The sequence below is a fragment of the Pan troglodytes genome, chromosome 9 (assembly GCF_028858775.2).
Source record: "Pan troglodytes isolate AG18354 chromosome 9, NHGRI_mPanTro3-v2.0_pri, whole genome shotgun sequence".
In the NCBI taxonomy this organism is placed as follows: Eukaryota; Metazoa; Chordata; class Mammalia; order Primates; family Hominidae; genus Pan; species Pan troglodytes.
The window spans coordinates 25,581,380-25,606,556 of record NC_072407.2 but is presented as its reverse complement, the minus strand read 5'-3'; the positions used below and the strand labels follow the sequence as shown (position 1 = coordinate 25,606,556).

At 38.0% G+C, this 25,177-nt stretch overlaps 1 protein-coding gene across 2 annotated transcripts in view; it reads right to left on the bottom strand.

Moving 5' to 3' along the window:
- Positions 1-25,177, bottom strand: part of NELL1 (neural EGFL like 1) — a 910,206-nt gene that overhangs the window by 11,280 nt on the left and 873,749 nt on the right. For both annotated transcript variants that reach the window (XM_016920567.4, XM_016920568.4), the window contains one exon: positions 4,132-4,325. In XM_016920567.4, coding sequence (XP_016776056.3) covers positions 4,132-4,325 — 194 coding nt within the window. The remainder of the gene's footprint in view (positions 1-4,131; positions 4,326-25,177) is intronic.

Here is a 25,177-nt window from a genome sequence, read left to right as displayed (position 1 = left end):
TAGGTATAGATGTAGTAGTATACAAGCCCAACTTGCAGACCCTGGTTCTTACTCTTATGTAATGGCACCTGAATCCTGTTCACCTGAGAAAATGGGCAGCTATGTCTCAAACATGCTACACAGGAGCTTTTTTTTTTGCCCAGAGAATAGGGAAGACATTACCACAGACACTAAGTCTCTAGCATCATCAGTCATCAGGACCCATTTTTCACTTCTGCATTTTCTCCCATTAGATGTTACTTCTCTATCCCTCTTTCAGGTTTTCATCTTTACTCCTCTGAACCTTTACCTCAGCCTATGTGATTTCTTTCTAGTTAGCTTCTATCTGCTCAGGTCATCCATCATGCTGTCGATCAGACCTTGACTGGGCCCTGCCAATTCCAAACGTAAAATCTCTTACGATCATTTGCTGCCCACAGGATGAAGTCTAAATCCCGTGGCCTGGCTCTGTCTTCAGCCTTAATCTCCTGGCTCATCAGTGACTATACCCTTCTTATACTCTTTTTGTTCCTGATATTTTGAGCTCATCATTCACTTCATATTTCTAACACAACATATATTCTTACACTTCCTCATCTTTGTTCTTACAGTTCCCTCTTGTTTGGGATTCACCTTCCCCTACATCTCTACTGGATTAAATTCCTCATCCTTTAAGGGCCCCTTCAAAGATCACCTCCTCTGTGAAAGGCTTTCCGTATTCACTTCTGCATCTTCCCAGAGTAGAGCATTCAGCCGTCCCTCAGTATCTCTGGGGGATTGGTTCAAGGACCTCTGCACAGATACCAGAATCTGCAGATGTTCAAGTCCCTTATATAAAATGGCATAGTATTTGCATATAACTGCATAGTATTGCAAACCACCTATGCATATCCTCCCATATACTTTAAATCATCTCTAGATTACTAATAATACCTAATAGGGTAAAAATGAAATATTTATATTATTAATTTAAATTTGCATTATCTTTGTTTTTTAAATACTTTTGATCTGGGGTTGGTTGAATCCAAGAATGTGGAACCAACAAATACAGAGGGCGGACTATGCTTCCCCTTTCTGTGTTCCCACAGCAAATTGTTCATAGCTCTACCATATATGACAAGTGGTTAGTTGTTTGTGTATCCATTTTCATCTTCGTCTCCATGATCTGCAACATAAACGCAACTACTCATACTAAAATACTACATTTCCTAGAAACGAATAAGCTGGGGACGTCTCTACCTTCCCATGTAGCACAGGCAGAAAATAAAGATGTCTTCCTAAAGTCCTAGACAGACAAATTTATGAATGGAAGAGCCACAGATGGGTATCTATGAAAAGACGCTGGGCTGTAACCGAGATTTATGGATCAATCCCAGAGAGACAACCACTTTTCATCTGGGTTCCTGTGGTCTAAATAATGCTGGAGGGACATAAGTTTTAAGCTGTGCAGCAATCTTTCTGTACCTAATTAACTAGGTGTCTAAAGATGCACAAAAACATTGTCACTGCCAAGGAAGTACATAGAATCTAAACAAAAGCCCAAATCCATTTATGCTAGCCTAGCTTCATCATTGAACTCTATTCATCTGTGGACATGTTTCAAGGCCTTTTAATTACCATGAAACACTAGCAGCTAAGCTGGTGTACTGACTCTCAAAGGGGAAAGTAGCCTTTTAAAAATTTTAACTCTACGTCCTTCAGCAGTAAGTCTTGACCTTTTGTTGGTTTGCGTAATTCTGCTGTTGCATAATTTGACGGCATTTAAATCTGAAACATCAAGGATATGATTGAAAAGATAGTACTTTATATCCCAACCTTGATTTTATTTCTTAGCTTCCAAGATGATGCCATTATAGTCACCCATTTGGATGTGTAAGTATTGGAGATATTTCTTATCAAATTGAAACAGAGCACTTTCAACTTCAAATAATAGAAACAAAGAGGGCCACAAACAGTCCATTTTATAATGGTGACTTACAGAATCTGATTTAGGACGCTTAATTCAGCTCCTAAACCAGGCTCTCTTCCCCCTCCACAACCTCTGGGAAACTGTGCTATAAATGGGCAATGAGTACATGTAGAACACAAACAAAAGATTTATGTACAGAAATCTGCCTGTACTTTATTCAGAAATTGCAGTGCTTTGCAGTGAAGGTGCATCATATTAACAAAATTAGATTACAAGAATTGCTCATCCCCTGTGGAAATTTCAGTCTAATTCTCATAAGACTTTGGAAACACTTCAGGATTCAAAACAGAAGAAATCAATTTAGGTTGCTTGGATTATTAATACAGTTAATTAAAGAAGCTCTGGGAAATTTTCAATGACTAGTAAGTTCCCTGCTTCATCATGGCTTAAATAAAACAAAAACTGAAAGAAGAATTTTACTCTCATACTAGTTAAGACTCCACTAATGTCCTTTGCCTATTCCAGGGACTGGGGACCTAGAAAGCCCAAAAAGGATGTGAGGATATGTAATGATCATCCTCAAAAGTTTAATAACACAATAGTTTCTTGAAATGACCTAGCAAAGAATTCACCCCCATTCTGCTGGCTGAATGGGAGACCTAATTACCATCCTCTTCCATAAGGAATTATGGAAATATTCTAACCCACAATGAGATTTGTCTTCTCTTAAAAAATTTTGCCCTTTGAGTCAGCACTATGTGGTTAAATATTATACTTAATAACTTCAAAACCCCTTGAAGGAATGTCTCACCAGTCACTTACATACAAGGAAGTACATGGAATCTAGTTGAAAGTCAAAAGTCTGAGTTGAAAGTCTGAGCTCAGTCAAGAAAGTCTGAGCTCAGTCAAGTTAGATTACCAGTTACCTAACTGGTTTTAAATATACCAGTAAATATCATTGTAGAGTGTTACAAGACATCTGACAAGATGGAAAAACTATGAACTTTGAGCCAAGCAAGTGGAGTTCAAGTCACAGCTTAGATATTTATATCCTTAACATTTAGGGCAAGTTACTTTATCCCATGGAAATTCAGTTTCATTGTCTTTCAAAGTAGTGCTGTAAGAAGTAAACATGATGCAGCTTTTTTGAATTATAGGGTAGCTGAAATATAGCAGGTGCTCCAATAAGGGAAAACAAACCTAGATTGGAGTGTGGGAAACTAGGTTTATGTGAAAGGGGGAAAAATAGGTGTTGGGGGTAATGATCTAGCACTTGATAATGTGGCCCTCCTAACTAGGTGGCCCCAGGTCTGTGGACGTGTGGCAGATGAAGGCAAGTGGATGAACTGGATGATTTCTTAAGGCTCATTTCAGCTCTGTTTCAGCAGACTGGGAATTTATCAGGAGACTTGGCTAAGAGGCTACTAAGCAAGTAATTTATCTTGGTTCCCATGCCGATAAAGCTCAAGATTAAATAGTCCCATCCCAACAGACATAGACATACCAGGCAAGAGCTACAGTAGAGCAATAACAAAGGAAAATAAATAGGCAAGATCAATAAAAGAAGAAATAAAGCACAAAGAGATCAAACAGTTTAATAGACCCATTTTGCAAAGCATAAAGCAAAACCAAATGATGACAGAATTTTATTTTCATAAGCATTAGGCTCACTTTCAAACAACTTCATATAAGGAATGGCCCAGCACTGAGAATAACAAAGAAGACATCAATTTCTAAGAGGCCTCATACTATCATTATCATTTGTTCAAAATGAAAATCCATCTGTCTCAGCACTGGATGCAAGTCTGTTGGCCTTGCTTTTCTAGATGATGTCATAAAGTGAGCAAGTTCATGCAGGTGGTTATTTTAGGCAAAAAGTAGTTTTAATCAGCAAGTTTGTATAAGCGTGGGATGAGGGCTCATTCATTAAAACTCTCACCCAACCAACCTTAAAGGCACTGTAGGCTTTCAGTGGGAGGACTATCATTGGCTTTTCTATCCTGCTTCTCCTTCCCTGCAGTTCCTTCTCAATCTCATACCTCACTTTCCACTAAGAACACAATCAATTCAAAGCAGGTTTCCCTACCCCTTAGCATCATCATTAGCTGTAATGTAGATAAGAACAGGAGAAGCCTGTTCAGGAACTACAGTCAACAGCAAGAGGGAGAGAGGTGGGGAGGCAGAAAAGTGAGGGAAGAAGAGAAAGAACAGTTTCAATTTCTGCTGCACCACATCATCCTCACCTTGCAGGAGCAGACAGAACACCTGTCTTCTTTCAAGGTCCACACCTGGCCATTGTGCTTCAGCCCCCCTTCATGAGGACAGTCACCAGAGCAGGAGGGCCCAGAGGGGCAGAGACAGTCAAAGCCCCCTGCCAGGTTGATGCAGGCAGAATCGTTCCAACAGGTGTGAGTTCTTAAGGCACATTCATCAATGTCTGCAATATAGGAAGCACAGAAGCTTAGAATCTAGCCAAGGGAACTTAGAGAACAAACAACCATCATTTACAGTAGCATTAACTAACATCATTGACCATTTACCTTGTGCTAGGTACTGCCAAGCTGTTCACATGTATTATCTCATTTACACTGCAAGTCAGTTCTGCTCTGTGTAGGAGATCTGTCCTTATTCCTATTCTGCAAATAATGAAGCTGAGGTTCATAACTTAAATAACATGACCACTGTCATAGAGCTAGTAAGTGGCTGATCTGAGACCCAAATCTACAGCTAGCTCCCAGACTCTAATTACTAAAATATCCAGTAGCAGTTAGCAAGTTCTTTTAGGATATTCTTAAGAACGATTTCATCCAGAGGCCATAAACACTGTTAATTCACTAACAGTATGCATACACCACCATGGAGATCTGAGTCTTTTAGAAAAGATGTGAATGTATTAGCCACTGAGTAGGAACAAGTGGGCAATTTGGGCAACCTTGAGACAATCAGATTGCTCCTAGATCCTACCACCAAAGTTGAAGGAAGTGGGAACAATTCTTGATTGATAGGTGCCTTTTATAGTCAAAGTCCTACTATCCTTATGGCCAGCAGAATATTTGCCCGTGCATAAAAAATAATAGCTATATGGATGGATGCTGATGAAAGACATAAATATATTGTCCTGCTCTTTATTGACAGCCAACAATGGAATAAAAACATAAATCCAGTCGGCCGATTCTGACATTTAAAGCTTGAGCGACCTTAACAACATCTCAAACACAAACCTGTCCAACCCTGGCTTAAGTCCTTCCCCAAAAGGCAATCCATTACCTTGCAAAATACCTGACTCCACCTTTGGATAACTCTTTTGGAAATGTCTCCCTTAAATTGAGATGAAATATACTACCGAGTAACTTCTACTCATTTGTAGAAGTACTGATACTTAGTGTCTGAGGCCATTGAATAAGTGTCTACTAGTCTACTTGGTTTTGGTTTACCTGCTATGCACAAGTTTCTTTGCACATGGTGCAATACAAAGCAGATGACATTGAGAAATTCTAATAATATTTCTAGAAGTTACTTTTTTCCAAGATCTAATTTTTGGCTTTGTCTTACCAATTTTAGCTTTAGTCAAGACATTTCATTATAGTGAACAATGATTTCTCCTTTGAAAATTATAGAAAAGATCCCAAATTATGATGCCTGTATGGCAAGTCAACTAAAATCAAGCCTCGCTATATCTCCTCACTGTTACTAGTCATGCCCATCCCATTCTCAGTGTATTTCTATTTGAACATATGGTGCTCCTTTCATATAGCCTCTCTTATCTCTTCAATCTTCTTTCAATTCTCTTATTCTTCTCAACTAAAAGGAGTCTTAAATGTGGGAGTCTGGTGACCAATGTTTGAAACCAAGCTCTTACTTTTTAGTTGAGTGCTTACCATGTATTAGTCATTTTACACGTAACAGTTATATATTCTTTGACATGTTACTTTGTTTTTCTCTCATTTATCTTCTGTATACACTATACCCACCCAATGTATGGTCTTCCAAAAATTTTAAACCCAGCATAGCATATAAATGCCATCTAATACTGCAATTGTTATCTCTTGTCCCCTCCCTTTTCATTCAAAAGCAGTGAATACAAAATTTCAGTTAAATAGAAGGAATAAATTCAAGAAGCTCTATTGTCAAATATGATGACTGTAGTTAATAACAAGGTATTGTATTCTTGAAAACTGAGAATATTTTTGTCACAAAAAAGTAAGTGTATAAGGTAATATATATATTATGTAGCTTGATTATTTAGCCATTCCAGAAGGTATTCCTATTTCAAAACATCATGTTGTACACCATAAATATATAAAAAATGTATTTGTCAACTGATTTTTTTAAAAAAGCAATGGGAGATCCACAAAGAGGCCATATTGTTTCCTATGAAACAACTGTGTCTTAGAACATGCTTTCTTTTATTATGAGAGTACTCTCTCTCTTTCTCTACTTTTTCTTGTCCTATAGGGAATGAGGTGAGGTATCAATCAATTAATTGATAAGCACTTTCCTTCCTGTACTACTTTCACTCCTACGCAGTCTTAAAAATTCAGGTTAAGCCTCACCATCTCTTATATGGCAAGACAGTCACTACAGATTTTTTGCTTTCTCTGTACCTTATACACAATTCTATCCTGCATTCCTCTCTCAGGAGTTACATGTTTAATTTGTCTACCTCCAGAGAGAGTGAGCTCATTGAGGGCAGACACTAAATTTTATTTTTCTTTCTCTTCCCAGTGCCGAGTATAACAGAACACTATATGGATATTCAATGTATTTATTCCATTTAACTTTCTTAGGAAATCCACAGACTGAGACTATTATAATGCCTACTTTGCCAAAACTCGGTCTCTAGAGTGTTCAACAAGCATAAGGCATATCACAACCCTGCCCTTCAGGGAACACATTTTGTTGTTGAGTTCTCATCTGTGAAGGCCCTTGGGTCTAATTTAAAGTAGAAAAACTGCAGCAAATTAGCAACCACATTGAAGAAGGGGCAATGCCCTGCCCCTTCCCCAGGAAAAAACTTTGATTTTCTGTCAAATGCTTGAGAACAAGGGCAGAGGAAGCATTAACAAATGGCTCCAGAAATTGTCTGGAAGTATAATTTCAACCCATCCACCACCAGTGGCTACAAAAGGGTTGGTAATTTATGGCTTTCTCTAAAAAATATCTACATTGACAACTAATGCCCAGCTATATTATGCTTTTAAAATATTTGGTTATTTTGCATTTACAAAGTTGCAAATATATTGGTAGTGATTTTCTCTCATAAATTAAGAAGGCTGAGCATAAAGATAAACATACCTATTGTGCACAATAAAAGCAGGGCGCAAAACCAGGATTTGCTTTCACTTCTCCAGAATGAAAAGTTTTCACAGTTGAATATAGGACCATATTGCCTACAGAGTTCCATGTAATTGCTTTACTTATGACACAGAAATCTAATTCTGCTTCCATGCAATTTAGCAGATTTATGGAAAGCCAGATGTTAGCAATTATGGAAACCAACATTATTCATATTCTTAGTAATACAGACCTGTTTGCTCTGCACAAAGCCAACTTAATCTATTATACATATCCCAAGGCAGCCAACGGGAAGAGGCACCCTATTTACATATTGCAACTGTTGTTCTCTGCTGAGCAAACACAAAGTTATTCACCCGTGAGACTTACCCAAATCATCAGACAGGCCTCCCAATGACAAACAGGCAATGAAAGAAAAATTAGACGAAGTATTTGAGTATTTCGTACTCAAATCTATTATCATTAGAATGTACTTGTTTTTCTTATTGTAAATAATGGCTGGCTGTGATCTCTCTGTGTTTCTTCTTATAAATTCATTATTTAAATGCTTCATGCTCGAATGAAATTTTTTTCAATAAAATTCCATGGCTAAGCTTGCATTAGAACTAATTTTCTTGCATTAACATTTTCACAATTTCTGAAAGCTGTTATTACTGTACTCAGTTTTGCTCTTTAAAATAATCTAGTTGTGCCAAGTCAATCTGCTTTCATCTTTGATGTGAGGTTTTTAGGTTACTTGGGCATGTTAGAAAATATAATTCAGAGATGTTTATAACAGCAGCAATCAAACCAATCCCAACCGAGCTGCAAACAATTTTCCTACCCTTCAAGCCAAATGGCTCTGCAGAAGTTTTAATAGCATAACCACTGTATTAGTACTTGCCTCAGGAGCTAATACTTCTACAGGTTGATTTCAGAAATCAAAGGAAACATTTTACCAACAGTTTGGTAACAGGTCAAAGGAGTGAACTTTTTCATTACTCCATATTCCTCTTTCTTGAATAACTTTGACAACACATCTAGTCTTATTTTCAAACTCAAAAGAGGTGATGTGTCAGAAAACAAAAGTTTACCCAGGGTTTGAATATACAGCTGTGTGTGTGTGTGTTCCTACCTAGAAATCATTATGAGTGGCTCAGAAAAGAGAACAGAGCTTGGGGGTTTATTAATGACGGACAGACTGGAGCACAGATCCCTCTCCAATAGCTAAAGCAGTATTGCTTTTTTTACAGTGGCAGAGAGGAAAATTATGGGGGAAAATGTGCACACTACACATTAGCAAAATAAGTAAAATAAGTAGCAAATCTGAAGTCTGATGTAACTTGCAAAATAAAAGGCTAATGAAACTTTAACCTGCACAATAAATTTCAAATCCAGGCTAAGCGGTGGCAGCCATGTTCTATCATGTGCTGGCCATACCACACTTGGATACTGTGTTCCCTTTAGCACACAGACTATGAAGAATGAGGTTGACACAGTTAGAACACATCAGAAGAGATCCATTAGCGTGATGAGGGGCTCAAACTCATCTCACTTTGGCAAAACACAGGATGTTCAGCCTGAAAAGACAAAGACTAAAGGAAGAGATAAGTTAGCGATAGCTTCATCTATTTGAGATGCTGCTACGTATCTTTTAGGAAGAATTTTCAATACCCCTTTAGCATTAACTCTTCACTCACTGTTCCAGCCCCAACCTTTCCTGAGTCAGGAAGAAACCCTTTCCTATGGTGTTCCCTTGTTTGGTGTATAATTTTCTTACTCTGCAATGAATCTTCCCCTTTCTTTTAATTAAGGAGACTCTCTTTTGACAAACGAAAAATATAACACTGTTTTGGCTCACTATTTCCTTGATCCAGATTTTATTTCCTAGTATCTACAATTAGCAACTATCCCCATTTACTCATTTTCATTCTCTCCTGAATGTGTGCAAGCTTCCGTGGGACCCTCTTCTCGAAGGCTAAATCTTGAAGTCTCTCATAACCACTAGTTTGCAAAATCATCACCCTTGCTTAAAAAGTATTATAACAAATATTGTTATTGATTATTTCAGTCTAAGAGCTCTCTCTGTGACTCTTCTGGAATATAATATTGCCCTCTTCATCCTACTATCTCTTCATTATTTAGTCACTAGTACTCATCAATGAATAAATGAATTCCCTGCATATTTATTTAACATCTACTCTATGCCAGATACACTGCTAAGTGCTGGAGATACAATGGGCAAAGAAGCCAGATATGGCCCTGTAAGTATTGACTTTATAGCTGTCTCTCATTTAAAAAAAATTATTTGTATATCCTAAGGTTCCACGTCTGGTCCTTGTTTCTCTTTCTCCTTAGTGGAAGAAGTATAGCATACCAGTTGAAAGCTTAACCTTTGTAATCCAGAAACTGTGGATACCAGTTTGCCTGGCACTGAGGGAGTTCCTGAGATAGCTGAATTTCAGTGCTAAAATTGAGAAAGTTCCAGTCACATAGGGACAAGTGAGTCAACTCTGTCCCAGTCTATCCCTGCAATTTATTAATTGTATGACTCTAAAAATTTACCTAACATCTCTGAGTCTTGGTCCCATTATGTAGAAAAATGTAGATAAAAATATACTCCATAGAATCATTTGGGTAAATACATAACGATATGCTTGCCATGTAATAATTGCTCAAAAATGATTAGTCACTATTATTGTTGGTCTTGTTCCTATTGTTTCTATAATTTTTCTCTCATACATTTAATCTCATTTAATGAATTTCACTCTCCCATCTCTTCAGGACAGATACTCAAATATACTCAAATCTGCACCCCCACTCCTGATCTCTTATGATGCAGCCAGCCCACACATTCATCGATTTGCCAAGGATTTCCACGTGAATTCTGATTCTCACATGAATTCACATGGTTTTGATTAGTACATTGGCTAGCCATACCCAGAAATGTTAACATTAAAAGCTTTCTCTGAGCCTTAATCTGATGTTAAGTGAAACATGTTGAAAAACATAATTTTCTTACACTCCATGAACTTGCTTTGGTCACTAATTACATTTTATTTATAGGATGTACAAATTTAGGTGTTTTACTGTAGATGAAGAAAAGTTTCTTCTAAATTAATCAAGTTGGTTTACTTTCTGCTATGAACAAGTCATACTTCTTTAACCAGTGATTAAATCTGCTTAAAATCAATACAGTTCTGACCAGCAGAGAGAATAAATAAAAAATCCATAAATATTGAAATACTTGCTGTTTAAACAGAGTTTTACTGCACAGAGGCTACAGTATTGATGTCAACAACCCACGATTTATATGTTTTTACATATCTGCTTATGAGTAGGAGGGTGGTTTGTATTATTGCTGCAGTCTACTAAATGACTAATACCCAGCTATACGCATTGTATTGTTATAGCCATTATATTGTTTAATGTCTTTAACAAAATTTCATCATTTGCTGAAAAGAATTACTTTCCCTGTATTTTAATTTTATGCTGCCTATGTCGGCTTTATGTTTTCTTGTATGCTTAGCTGTAAGCATTCTATCTTTTCTATCTTCCTTACCCATTCACATTTGTAAGATTCTGGTCTTATCTTTATGTCTCTCATAGCAGCTTTTACAGTGTCTTTCACCTAGTAAGAAATGCATAAACATTAAGTTTAGAGTTGGTGGAGCTGTGGTTGAAAAAGAACCCTTGCTTTTGGATGGCCCCAGGCTTCTCTTTGGTAAAATTTAGGAGCTATATAAAATGTTTTCTAAGATCTTGTCCATTTCCAATTTGATATGATTACTTTTCACCTCTGTAAGGCTGAGCTTGTAATTCAAGTGTTAGAATATGAGTGGTGACAGAATAAGAGCAGGTTAGAGGTGAAGGAAAGAACTAGCTTTGGGATAACAAATGCATTTCTTAGAATTAAACAGTTCTCTTGGACATTCCATAATTATTGAAACATTTCTGCTCTCCCTTAATGAGTATTTACAAGCAAGTGCCAATGAGAGGAAGCAACAAAGGAAGAAGTATGTTTTTCCTGTCTGCACTGAAGCCTTGGCAATGTAATCCTCGGTGACAAATTCACATGCGGAATCCAGCCAAGGTGAAAACCAAAACTAACTCTCTATTTTGACAGATCATTCTCTCAAGCAAGTTGTCAGATGAGGAATTATTTCTTCTCTCTTCTGTGCCAAGGAAAGGTCTTAGGCACAGGGAGGTTACAAAGTAATTTCATTCACTACAAGAAGCATTCTGCAATTTACACAGAAGTCAAAGGTCTAAAAACATTGTCAATACAGCAATTCTCAAACCAGGTTTTAATGTAAACATAGGAGGGTCAGATTACAGGAGCTAAGAATTCCAGGTCCTTTCATGCATATTATTTATTATTTCCTTTCACTGCCCTGTGTATTGTAGTTCCAAACTTCTAAGGGGAAGTCAAGGCTTTTCCAAAAACTATGCCCTAGTAGGTGAGTTAAGACATTGATCAAGGACAGTAATTTGAACCACCATTCCAAGAAGGGCAGCATCTGCAGAGACGAAAAACAAGCTAATTAATGAAGCTTTATTTGATCTCATGGTGTCTTTTCTTGGAAGATTTTATCCCTTTGAATCTTGATCCTCTCTTCATATTTCTTCTATAAAATGCTAAACAAACAACTGGTTCGGTAAAATAGCTCTGGGGCTGCCCCCTAATTTGAAAGGAAGATTCTCTGAAAAGATCTGTAAGACTTTTCTGGGGACAAGGGAAAAGGAAGCACAGAGTAGGAGACTTGAGTCCACTGCTCTAGACTTTGGAGGATCAAATTCTCTTTATTTTAAATTTGTCTTTTTTTCTGTGTTTCTTACCCTAAGGGAGGTAAAATCATATAAGCCAAACTAAGTTGGTTTCCAAGGAAAACCAAAGTAGGTCACTAACAAAGATCCTATCCATGACTGAACACTAGTCAGACTCCTCTGAGCAGATTCTCTGATAAATGATTTTGTCTACTCCATTCACCAACCCTCAATAAAAGACTCAAACAAACACTAACTTTTTTTTTATTATTATTATACTTTAAGTTTTAGGGTACATGTGCACAATGTGCAGGTTAGTTACATATGTATACATGTGCCATGCTGGTGTGCTGTACCCATTAACTCGTCATTTAGCATTAGGTATATCTCCTAATGCTATCCCTCCCCGCTCCCCCCACCCCACAACAGTCCCCAGAGAGTGATGTTCCCCTTCCTGTGTCCATGTGTTCTCATCGTTCAATTCCCACCTATGAGTGAGAATATGTGGTGTTTGGTTTTTTGTTCTTGAGATAGTTTACTGAGAATGATGATTTCCAATTTCATCCACGTCCCTACAAAGGACATGAACTAATCATTTTTTATGGCTGCATAGTATTCCACGGTGTATATGGGCCACATTTTCTTAATCCAGTCTATCATTGTTGGACATTTGGGTTGGTTCCAGGTCTTTGCTATTGTGAATAGTGCCGCAATAAACATACGTGTGCATGTGTCTTTAAAGCAGCATGATTTATAGTCCTTTGGGTATATACCCAGTAATGGGATGGCTGGGTCGAATGGTATTTCTAGTTCTAGATCCCTGAGGAATCACCACATTGACTTCCACAATGGTTGAACTAGTTTGCAGTCCCACCAACAGTGTAAAAGTGTTCCTATTTCTCCACATCCTTTCCAGCACCTGTTGTTTGCTGACTTTTTAATGACTGCCATTCTAACTGGTGTGAGATGGTATCTCATTGTGGTTTTGATTTGCATCTCTCTGATGGCCAGTGATGGTGAGCATTTTTTCATGTGTTTTTTGGCTGCATAAATGTCTTCTTTTGAGAAGTGTCTGTTCATGTCCTTACAGCCAATATCATACTGAATGGGCAAAAACTGGAAGCATTCTCTTTGAAAACTGGCACAAGACAGGGATGCCCTCTCTCACCATTCCTATTCAACATAGTGTTGGAAATTCTGGCCAAGGCAATTAGGCAGGAGAAGGAAATAAAGGGTATTCAATTAGGAAAAGAGGAAGTCAAATTGTCCCTGTTTGCAGATAACATGATTGTATATGTAGAAAACCCTATTGTCTCAGTCCAAAATCTCCTTAAGCTGATAAGCAACTTCAGCAAAGTCTCAGGATACAAAATCAATGTTCAAAAATCACAAGCATTCTTATACACCAATAACAGACAAACAGAGAGCCAAATCATGAGTGAACTCCCATTCACAATTGCTTCAAAGAGAATAAAATACCTAGGAATCCAACTTACAAGGGATGTGAAGGACCTCTTCAAGGAGAACTACAAACCACTGCTCAATGAAATAAAAGAGGATAAAAACAAATGGAAGAACATTCCATGCTCATGGGTAGGAAGAATCAACATCGTGAAAATGGCCATACTGCCCAAGGTAATTTACAGATTCAATGCCATCCCCATCAAGCTACCAATGACTTTCTTCACAGAATTGGAAAAAACTACTTTAAAGTTCATATGGAACCAAAAAAGAGCCCACATTGCCAAGACAATCCTAAGCCAAAAGAACAAAGCTGGAGGCATCACGCTACCTGACTTCAAACTATACTACAAGGCTACAGTAACCAAAACAGCATGGTACTGGTACCAAAACAGAGATATAGATCAATGGAACAGAACAGAGCCCTCAGAAATAATGCCTCATATCTACAACTATCTGATCTTTGACAAACCTAAGAAAAACAAGCAATGGGGAAAGGATTCCCTATTTAATAAATGGTGCTGGGAAAACTGGCTAGCCATATGTAGAAAGCTGAAACTGGATCCCTTCCTTATGCCTTATACAAAAATGAATTCAAGATGGATTAAAGACTTAAACATTAGACCTAAAAGCATAAAAACTCTAGAAGAAAACCTAGGCATTACCATTCAGGACATAGGCATGGGCAAGGACTTCATGTCTAAAACACCAAAAGCAATGGCAACAAAAGCCATAATTGACAAATGGGATCTAATTAAACTAAAGAGCTTCTGCACAGCAAAAGAAACTACCATCAGAGTGAACAGGCAACCTACAAAATGGGAGAAAATTTTCGCAACCTACTCATCTGACAAAGGGCTAATATCCAGAATCTACAATGAACTCAAACACTAACATTTTTTCTAATGACTCAAGGTCACATCACTAGGATGGGAATTCCAAACCCCATAAGTTTCTGCGTGGAAAAGGTAAAGGCTGCCAAAATCATTTACTGTTTGTTTCAGCCAACACTTGAAAATAGGACCCCTCTCCTAGTCTCTGTGGAGGAGTTGAGTCTAACTTCCCTAAGTGCCACTTGACAAATTCAGATGGGCTTCATGGGAAAAACCTACCCTTTCAGCTTTTTGTAAATTCCACTTTCCTGACTCACATTCAAGCCCCTGCCTCAATCTTTTTCTACTCTTTTATTCACCCTCTAAAACACCCAGTCATTTCTGCACAAATTCAAGTTCATTTCTGTTTACATTGGGCCCTCTTCCCTATTGCAATAGTTTATTAGGGATTAAAATCTGTTCTTACCACTTTAGTGTCCACCTTTGGCAATCTTTCATATTACATTTTTAAAATCTTTAATACCGTTGGTATCTTTAATGCCACTCAGAGTGCCAGATTACAAATAAAAAGATTCTGGCAGTTCATCCCTGGTTGAGCCCAGCTTATTAGGATAGATTACAGATGGGGGCAAATGTACTCATTAATAAGAAAAATGATTGCACTGAGAGTCTCTTTATAAATTCACTTTTCAGCAAATGTTGATTTACTGTGTCAGACACCGTTGTACGAATTGGGAATATGACAGCAAATAAAACAGACACAATTCGTGCTCTTGGAAGGTTAAGACAATAGGGGGAAACAAACAACAGATTCATGTATCTTTCATGTATCTTCCTCAAGAACCTGCAGATGGTTTGCTATCCTGGCCACCCCAGGTACTTTTATTGAGTTATGATTAATTAACACATTTTGATATAACAGAGATTTATCTTTTTGTTATGCATAATAACAATACCTTAGTAAACTCTTATACATTATACTCTTTAGAATTTTCAAAACCATTTCAAATTCATGATCTAATTTGTCCTTGCAAAATACTCAGAATGTTTGTATCAACATCATTGCCACTTAACCAAACTGAGAGTCACTTAAATGATCACTGCTTCTCAAACATTTCTACCAAAGGTATCTCCATGGCAAAAAGAGTGAACACTCACTTGGAATCTTGGATATTCATAAACCCTGTTACGTATTAGTATAAAATATATTTGAAGTTTTATATTTCTATTTTAAAAATTATTTTTGTCTTCTAGTTAATAATATAGTCAGGATTGTTTATATAGAAATCATATTTTCCTGAAACCATGGAGTACAATAAAATTCCTTTCCTGCTTTTGTGTTATCTTGTATGCAGCAGCATGCTTTTAGCAATGCTAGGACCCCAGTGTAAGAGGTATAGAAAGAGTAACAAAGGGTCAAGTAACTTGCCCTGGGCCGGCCACACAACTAGAAATCTTTTGTCAGGACACAAATGCAGGCATCCTAACTTAAAGCCGGGCTTGTCCCACCTCATAACCAATGGTTGACTCCCAATTCTGTAGAATACAAACACAGCAACCTTATGCAAAGACTAGATGGTAAATCTCTGATATGGTTTGGCTCTGGGTCCCTACCCAAATCTCGTCTTGTAGCTCCCATAATTCCCACATGTTGTGGGAGACAAATGATTCATGGAGGTGGTTTCCCCCAGACTGTTCTCATGGTAGTGAATAGGTCTCACAAGAACTGATGGTTTTATAAGGGGTTTCCGCTTTCACTTCTCTCTCATTCTCTCTCTCACCTATTCAGAAGTAAGATGTGCCTTCTGCCTTCCACCGTGATTTTGAGGCCTCCCCAGCCATGTGGAACTGTGAGTTCTCCATTAAACCTCTGTCTTTTGGAATTGCCCCAGTCTCGGGTATGTCTTTATCAGCAGTGTGAAAACAAACTAATACAATCTCCAACGTGACAACCTATACATTGATTCTCCAAATATTAATGATACTTAATATTTATAAAAGGCAATGATAAAATGATTAAATCATGCCTCTATCTAAAAACCATTACAATTTATTGGAGTAGATAGACTCTTTGCCATTTACCCCATAATGCCACTTATTCACTCCTCTGCATTTCCACTACCTGGACCATTTATTACAATGGCACCATACTGTTTGCTCTGCCATGGTCTCTTCCTCAAAGAGAAGCTAAATGAATAGTTTGATAATGCTACTCTCATTATCTTGAGGATTTTTTTTTAGCAGGAAAATGATCCAGTTTCAATTGCGCCACGATTGTATATTTAGGAATTGGTAGAAACTTGTATTTGAATCCATCTCTTACTTACATGTGTCCCCAAACAGTTTTAGGCAGTCATTTTCACAATTTCTCAGCTGAGAAATTGCTACTCACTACGTGGCAATGAGAAAATTCAGACCTCGCTGTTCTTCAGTTTGTCTATCTATAAAGCAGGAAGTCATACCAAACTTGAAGGTTCATTATGAGAATTTTAGGACAAATTTAACACATAGTAGTTGCTTGATAATGATTATGTTCAACAGCTGGCTAATTCTGAGGGCCTCACTTTTTCAGAAGAAAGTCATTTGAAGCAAAAGGAACAGCAGAAACAGGTGCAGAAAATCACATTGATAGACTTATGATAGAGTATCTGAAATTTTATGGGAAGTAATACTACATTTGCATAATTATATGTCATATTAAAAACTGTGACTTCTTTACAAATGATCACATTTTCACAACAATATTATATAACACTGATATTATGAAATAAAATTCAAAACTTGCAACTCCTCAGCTTAGAACACACTACCCTTCATAATCTGGTCTCCACCTCTATTGCAAGGCTGTGGTCTAATTATTCCTCACCTAAGTCAAACCCATATAGGGTTTGTGGATGAAGCACGTGCTTCATCTGCACTGGAAATCTCACCATCCTTGGAACACAATTAGATTCCTTTCATGACCACATCTGTAATCAGGCTGCTATCACATCCTGGAATAGATCCCTTAATGAGTATTTCACCTGGAAAAAATCCTTCTCATTCAATAGACCTGGTGCAAATATATTTTCTGTGAAAGATTACCATATACATTGCCATCCCCAAATATCCCCACTCCATGAGAAGTTAGTTGCTTTTTTCTTAGAGTCTTTTATTTTTTACTGATTTATGATGTAGCTGGTCCACAATACAATCTCCCCAAATCCTTGTCCACTTCCACTGTCCCCACTCCAGACTGGAAAGACTGTGCCATATTCCTCTCTGTATGCCTAAGACTTAGTACAGGAACTAACACTGACCAGACCCTCTCAATGAATGTTCCTTTAACAAATGACTAGTGATTTTATGCTGACACTGCTTTAATTGGTCTGAGTACTACAGTTTAATATTCCCTGCTCATAAACCCACAGGTAAATATTTCACAGCAGCTTGAGTAATCTCACGGTAAGAACAAAAAACTATTCAATATTCATTTCAAAGAAATTGTAGATAATTGTATTAGTCCATTTTCATGCCACTAATAAAGAAATACCTGAAACTGGGTAATTTACAAAGATAAGAGGTTTAATTGACTCACAGTTCCACATGGCTGGGGAGGCCTCACCATCATGACGAAGGCAAAGGAAGAGCAAAGGCACCTCTTACATGGCGGCAGGCAATAGAGTGTGTGCAGGGGAACTGCCCTTTATAAAACCATCAGATCTTGTGAGACTGATTCTATATTATGAGAGTAGCAGGGAAAACCCTCCCCCATGATTCAGTTACCTCCCACTGGTTCCCTCCCATGACACATGGGGATTATTGAAGCTACAATTCAAAATGAGATTTGGGTGGGGACATGGCCAAACCATATCAATGATGATCTCTGAATTGCTGTTTAGACATGATCTTTGGCTCTAACACATTCAAGCCAGGAGTTTCTGTAATGAAACAATTGCTCACACCGAGCCTCAAAAAAGGCAGGAAGCTGAAACTACATGGAATTCAATATCAAGGAGTGCTCAGAAACTGACAAAGGAAAGCAGTGAATCTCCCCTGAGACTGAATTATAAATCTTCAGGAAGAAAATACTTACAAGTTAAATCAGAGTCAGAGTGGTAACTGGAAACATTGAGGCTGGATCCTGGTATTTCAACAGTGGTTCTCACATTGTCAGTGGCCAAGATCCCAGGAAAAACTATGGTTCCATTTCCTCCAGAAGATGTAGGCACAGATGTATACACAAGCTTGCATGCAGTTTCAGAGTGTTCTGAGGGCTTTCAGTGAAAACCCCAAGGCAGTATTTTCAAAATTCAGTGAGCTTCAGAATCAACCAATGAGAGCTCTCATTAAAACACAGATCACTAGGCCCTTACCCACAGAGCTGCTGATTGAGAAGGTCTAGAGAGTGTGGTACAGAATTTGCATTTCTAACAAGTTCCCAGGCGACTTCCATGATGCTGGTCTGAGGATCATACTTCTAAAATTACTGCCTGAAGCTACCAGGGGCACTGAGTTCACAGGAAGTAATAGGATCTGAGGAAAACCTATTTTTTAGAAATGCCCCCTCTCATTCTGTTTTCACTCAGTTGAGACTGCCAGCTATTCAGGAAGAAAGAAAAAAGACATTTAAAACTTATGAAGAACAATTTGCATATAAACTTCAAGGTCTTGTTCAGAAAACTAAAAAGCTTCTCCTGTTGCTTGTTTTCCAAAAAATGTCAGGTTCACAGTGAGGAAAGGACCCTAAAACCATAACCACACTACAAAGCACCTTTTTAGAGGAACATATTATAATCTTGTCCTTGTGTATTACCCAACTCTTACTCTTCAAGTTCCAGCTCTCCAATAAAGTCTCAAAGTCCCCAACCCATGTCTTCCTTTCTCAGAACTCCCACCAGGCCGATTCACAGAATGCAAAATTGTCATCCAGCACTTGTGAAATCCTGCTTCACAATCCTTTTTTATCCTCAAAGGCTTCTGGGACTTTGAGGTCCTGTCGTCTGAGACATCACATAACCAACTCTTTAGTTTATCAGAGTGGAAAGGAGAGCAACCTCGTAAATGTCATTTTAAAAAATAGAGATTAGCTTGACAATGTGGAAAGAAGACAAAATATCTATGTAAAAAGGAAATATGTTTGTGAAAAACATTATGACTGGGAACATTTAACTTAGGGACCAACCAGCTATACCTCAATAAACCACTAGAATGTCACTTAATAATCAACAGTTGTTTTGAGTAATTCACATTTTTAGTGACATTTTTAAAAAGTAATAGATAAATAGACATATATTGGAAGGATATCCTTACACCAAAGTTAAGATAGTAGAAACATTCTGATAGTTATAGAGCAAGTAGTGTATGCAATCATTTTTTGCCACAGAACGGAAAAAAAAAAAAAACCCTCATCTGAAACAGCTCATTATTCAATGATACTGAGTAAATAAGGTTTTCTATAAATTCCTAGAATAGGAATTTATATTCATTCTCAAGTTTTCAATTAGTGTGTTTTATAATAATAGAAACCAAATCCATAAGATGCCCAGGAGAGGAAAGGGTTATATGACCAAATACATTTAGAACATTCATAATATAAAATACAGGCTCTTTGTCCATTAAATAGAGATCATAAATATTTCTACCTGGTGGAGTTGTTTTGAGGATAAAGTGAGTAAAGAAATGTCAAGCTCTTAGAAGAGTACCTAGAACATGAAGTAATTAATCTTAGATATTAATATTTACTTTTATTATTATACCTACAAAATACCTAAACCCTTCCCTCCTTCAAGTCGAATCAGCCCCAAGAATTCTGTTATGACTGTTCTTTGATATTCTCTAATCACTTTCTTCCCTAATTACCTATATATTTTATAGCATTGACCCCATATTTTAAAGTATAACCTATATCAGAAGGCTGTTGGTTGTTTTATGTATGCTGATTATTTTTGTCTTCAACATGGAATTTAAAAGTCCCTATGGTATAAATTTTCTGCATCCTACCTACCACCTAGCTTAGTGCTAAAACCACTGTAGGATATTTTTAAGGATATAATACTTATAATAACAAACATCCCAATGCTTGTGAAGGTTTTTGTAAGTTTTCTAATTTTTCTTCTTATCATTACTGCCCATGTGAACTTCACCTGAACTAGAATTGCAATTCCCCTGGCTCCCCATATGCCTGTATTGCTTCATGTCATGGTCCAAAGTTGCAGTTTTTTTCTTTTTCTTTATGACTAGTCATAGTTGCCATTAGGAAGATATTCAAAAGACTGCGAATGAAAAGATAATAAACAGGTTCGGAATGGCTTACAGGACAGACCCTACTGCTAGTCTGAGGTTCTGTTAGACTAACTCCCAGAAATGTTTAGAAACTCCTAGAAAGTACACATAGAAAACAACTTATAGGCTTGCTCTGTCAGCCCAGCTAGGCTGTGGGTAATGAATGAACCTTGGGTTCATGCCCGAGTCTAGTGTAATGCACTCTATTTTGATGTTACTTTGTGAAGTGATTATCATGGAAATGGAGAAGGTACGCTTGTCTTCCCAGAGAAGTCTCTAAAATGTATCCAATTTAGCCCACATGCTAAATAGCTTCAGGCTTATCTATGTACGGCAGGACTAGAAAAGGAGCAGGCAAACTTCCAGAGGGTCTGATGAGATTCATTTCTCACCTGATTTATCATCTGCCACTGTGTGTCCACTGTAAGGTCCTTTCTGGGGGACCCAGAAGAGCTTTCTTTTCTATTAGATGTTGCAAAATGTTCTTAACCTCTCCATTCTGCACCCTGATAATACTGATCTTTTTCCATATCCATTCCATACTGAGGTGGTGTCTGGGTCTTGGTCTCTCTGTCCATCTGAAACTTTTAATGACATGTGGCAATTTTGTGTCATGCAACTGAGGCCCTCTGATTCCCAAAATCATGCTTGCATTTACTTCATATTGATTCCTTACAGTTCCATGGTTAAGTGGCATCTGCCTTAAGCAAGGCTCTTCAATAATACAGAATTTAGTACTTTGATAAAACTGTGCGTAAAGCTCTTTGGAAACAACAATTTTGAAGTAATGAGACCACACTAAATATTATCAAAGAAAGGTGGCATGCTATTTAACCAAAAAATATCTTATGCGTAGGGTGGGTCTTATTGTTTAGCATAGAGAGAAAATCCATGAGTGTTCTGGGATTAGTGTCTATGCCTTGTCTCTTAAACTTTCTTAGTCTGAAATACCCTGGTCCACTAAGGTGCTTTTCCACCCTGACATGTCTCTTCCCTGGAATAGAAAAAACAGCACACTTGAGACTTCACTTCCTGACGATTATGAATGCAACCTCCTTTTAAATTAGAATAATTTATATACTCATGTTTCCCATTTTGCTCTGACTGCCAGGATATTTATGAACATCTTTGATAACTATCATTGGTTAATATAATTTCCTTATTTTTCAAACATTTGTATTTTAAATAACTCTTGAACATGTGATCTTTGTATATACCATTCTAATTGCTTTTAAGAGGCAGTGCATAATAAATAAGTACATTTAAAAAATTGGTTTAAAAATCTGCCGATCATTTTCTCATTCTCTTTATCACCCACCCTTTCTTTCCTTTTTCTTCTCTGGATTTACATCATCAGAAATGCAAAGAAGGTAATGACATCAGTGGATATCCCAGTAGTAGTATTATCAAGGCTGAGGTGCTTTCACATTAACTGTCAAAAACATGTCGTGTAGATATCCTGCCCATCGCTCAGAAGGATGGCCCCAGAACACATCCCTTGAGTCCAGTGAATAAAATAAGTAAGTCCCTAGTGCTCATCACACAGAGATAATATTGTAACTGTCCATCTGGGTCTCACCTGTTCTCTCTCATGCTCCCTTTTTTTGTATTTTCGATCTCCAACTGCTCTGGCTAACATCTCCTCTACCTATGAGCCCATCACTGTTCTCCTCCCTTCCAGAAAGCAGTACAGCGTGAACATATTAAGAACAGAAGCTTTGGGATCAAACACTCCTGGATTATGGCTTCTGTGTGCCATTTATCAGCTGCGGAATTTGGGACAAGTTCTCTTCGTCCTCGAGCTCACATTTTCTTCACCTTTACAATGGGGATAGTAAGAGGGCTTTCCTCCTATGGTCATTGTGAAATTAAATTAGAAAATACATGAAATTTCCTGGTTCTGTGTCTAGCACATCATGTAGTTGTTCAGTGAATGAAAATAACATCTATTGCCTGCTTAAAACCTAAGTGCTGAATGCTTCTTTCCCTTGTTTGCTCACTTAATTGTCACGATTACTCCACAGCAACCCCTATGAGGTTGATGCTTTTGTAAATTGCTGAGAGCAGTGTCTGGCACAAAGTAAAACTCTCAATAAATGTTATCTCTTATTAGTATTACTGCTATTGTTTTCATGTGACAGGTGAGGGAACTGAGGTGAAGGGAGGTTAAATGTTGACTATTATATAATACTTGTCAGGAAATTTGCATATAAAAACACATATTAGAAAAAGTTCCATTGTAAGTATTATCCTAATGCACACCAAGAAAACTAAGGCTTTGAAAGGTTAAATATCTTTCTAAATGCTGCTCAGCTAGAAAGAGGCCGATTTCGGACTGAATCTAGGCTTAATGTCCTTAAAACCCCTCTCCATTACATCACAGTATTGCCTGCTAAGGCTTCATAGCTCCCCTCCCCTTCAGTGAGGTTTGTCACTGAGAGCATTTTTACAGATAGAGCACCTCCAGGTCCTACCCCTTTTTATCTCCACTCCTATGAAAAAACAGGCACTGAGCAGAAGCAGTCAAAGCAAAATCATTCTTAGGCCATTTCAATTATTCCTGACACATCCACCAGATAAAATGGAAATTTCTTTCCCAAGAGATTTCAGTGGAACATTTTTGGTTGTTTCATATTGCTTTGCATGGTGACCATGGTTTCAGCAGTACTCTGAGAAGTAAATCCTCACTGTGCCATTTACAGTGGCCTGAGAGCAGGCTCCAGAGTCTAGGAAACTGCTTCACCAAACTGAGTGCTATAAAGCAGATAACAATGGGAGGCCATCAGGTATTCAGTCCCATAAGAATAGCTGTATGTCATCTTGGAGTGTGTCTCCAGCAACAACATGGGCTTTCTTGTGAATGAAACATTTTATATGATAGGTAAAAATAACACAACCAATACAATGTAATTCAACATTAATTGATAAAAATGTATCAAAAAACACCTAAATTGTACTGTAGGTGATAAAGACGTAATTAAGAACACAAGTCTAATCTGCTAAAGTCTATAAAAGAATGGCAAATAAATGGCTATGAAGACAAATAAGAGGGGAGAAATTTTTATTCTTATTATTAGAAGAACTGAATGTCAGTAGTTCTCTACATTGGCCAACTTGTCCCTCTAATAATCACTTGTAGTCTTTTTTTAAATGACTTCATGAAATAAGCCAGTGATATGGTTTGGATTTGTGTCTCCACCCAAAGCTCATGTCAAATTGTAATCTCCAGTGTTGGAGGAGGGGCCTGGTAGGATGTGATTCAATCATGGGAGTAGATGTTCCCCTGGCTGTTCTCATGATGGTGAGTGCGTTCTCATGAGATCTGGTTGTTGAAAAGTACATAGTACCTCCCCCCTTCCTTCACTCTCTTCCTCCAGCTCCAGCCATGTAGGACATGTCTGGTTCCCCTTTACCTTCCACCATGATTGTAAGTTTCCTGAGGCCTCCCCAGCCATGCTTCCTGTACAGCCTGTAGAACCATGAACCAGTTAAATCTCTTTTCTTTATAAATTACCCAGTCTCAGGAAGTTCCTTATAGTAGTGTGAGAACAGACTAATACAGCCAGGCACCGAAAGGTAAATATTTCACGTTCTCACTCACGTGTAGGAGCTAAAAAAGTTGATTTGATGGAGGTAGGTAAAATGATCAATAGCAGCGACTGGGAAGGGTGTGCAGGTTGGGGAATGAGTGTTAAAGAGAGGTTGGTCAATGGGTACAAACATACAGTTAGATAGAAGGAGTAAGTTACAATGTTTGATAGCAGAGTAGGGTGATTATAGTTAACAACGATGTACTATATATTTCAAAATAGCTGGAAAAGAGGACTCATGTTTTTCCCAACACATAGAAATGATAAATACTCAAGGTGATAGACACCTCAAATACCCTGACTTGATCATTACACATTCTATGGTTGCAACAAAATATCACATGTACCCCATAAATATGCAAAAATATTATGAATTTATAAAAAATACACTTAAACAAATTTTAGAAAATGGTGTCAATCTAGGTCTCACGCCAGAATAACTGAATATGAAGCTTCAGGATGTGTGATGTCCCGTCACAGGCATTTTTAAAAAGCTACTGATATGGACAGGAGACAGGGAAATACTGGGTAGAAGAGGGCAGCTCCCTGGCAAAGGCCCCACCCTCAAGTCTGGAAACCCATGGCCCTAAATGGGAACAGGCATTTCTGTTTTCGCACCCAAAAGTTGCCTTTTGGCCCACCATACCCTATCGGTATCCTGTACCCAGGATCCTGTACACCCGATGGGCTATCTATGGGTATCCTGTACCCATAGAAACCCCAAGCCCCAGGCTCCACAAGCAGATGAGCAGACGAACAGAAGAGCAGCAGAGGAGAGAAGAGAAGGAACATCTGAATGTCGAGAGGAGTTTGGCTGGGGACACTCAGAGAGGAGTGTCTGTCTACTGGACAGTCAAACTCCAGGGGAAGATCGTCTTCCCAGTCCATCCCCTTTCCAGCTCCGCATCCATCCCACTGAGAGCCACCTCCACCACTCAATAAAATCCCACATTCACCATCCTTCAAGTCTGTGTGTAATCATCTGATTTTTCCTGGACACCAGACAAGAGCTTGAGATACAGAAAGCCGTCACACTGGCCCTCTGTCCTTGTGAAAAGGCAGAGGGTACAATGAGCCATTTACTGCCTGTGGACAGCAAA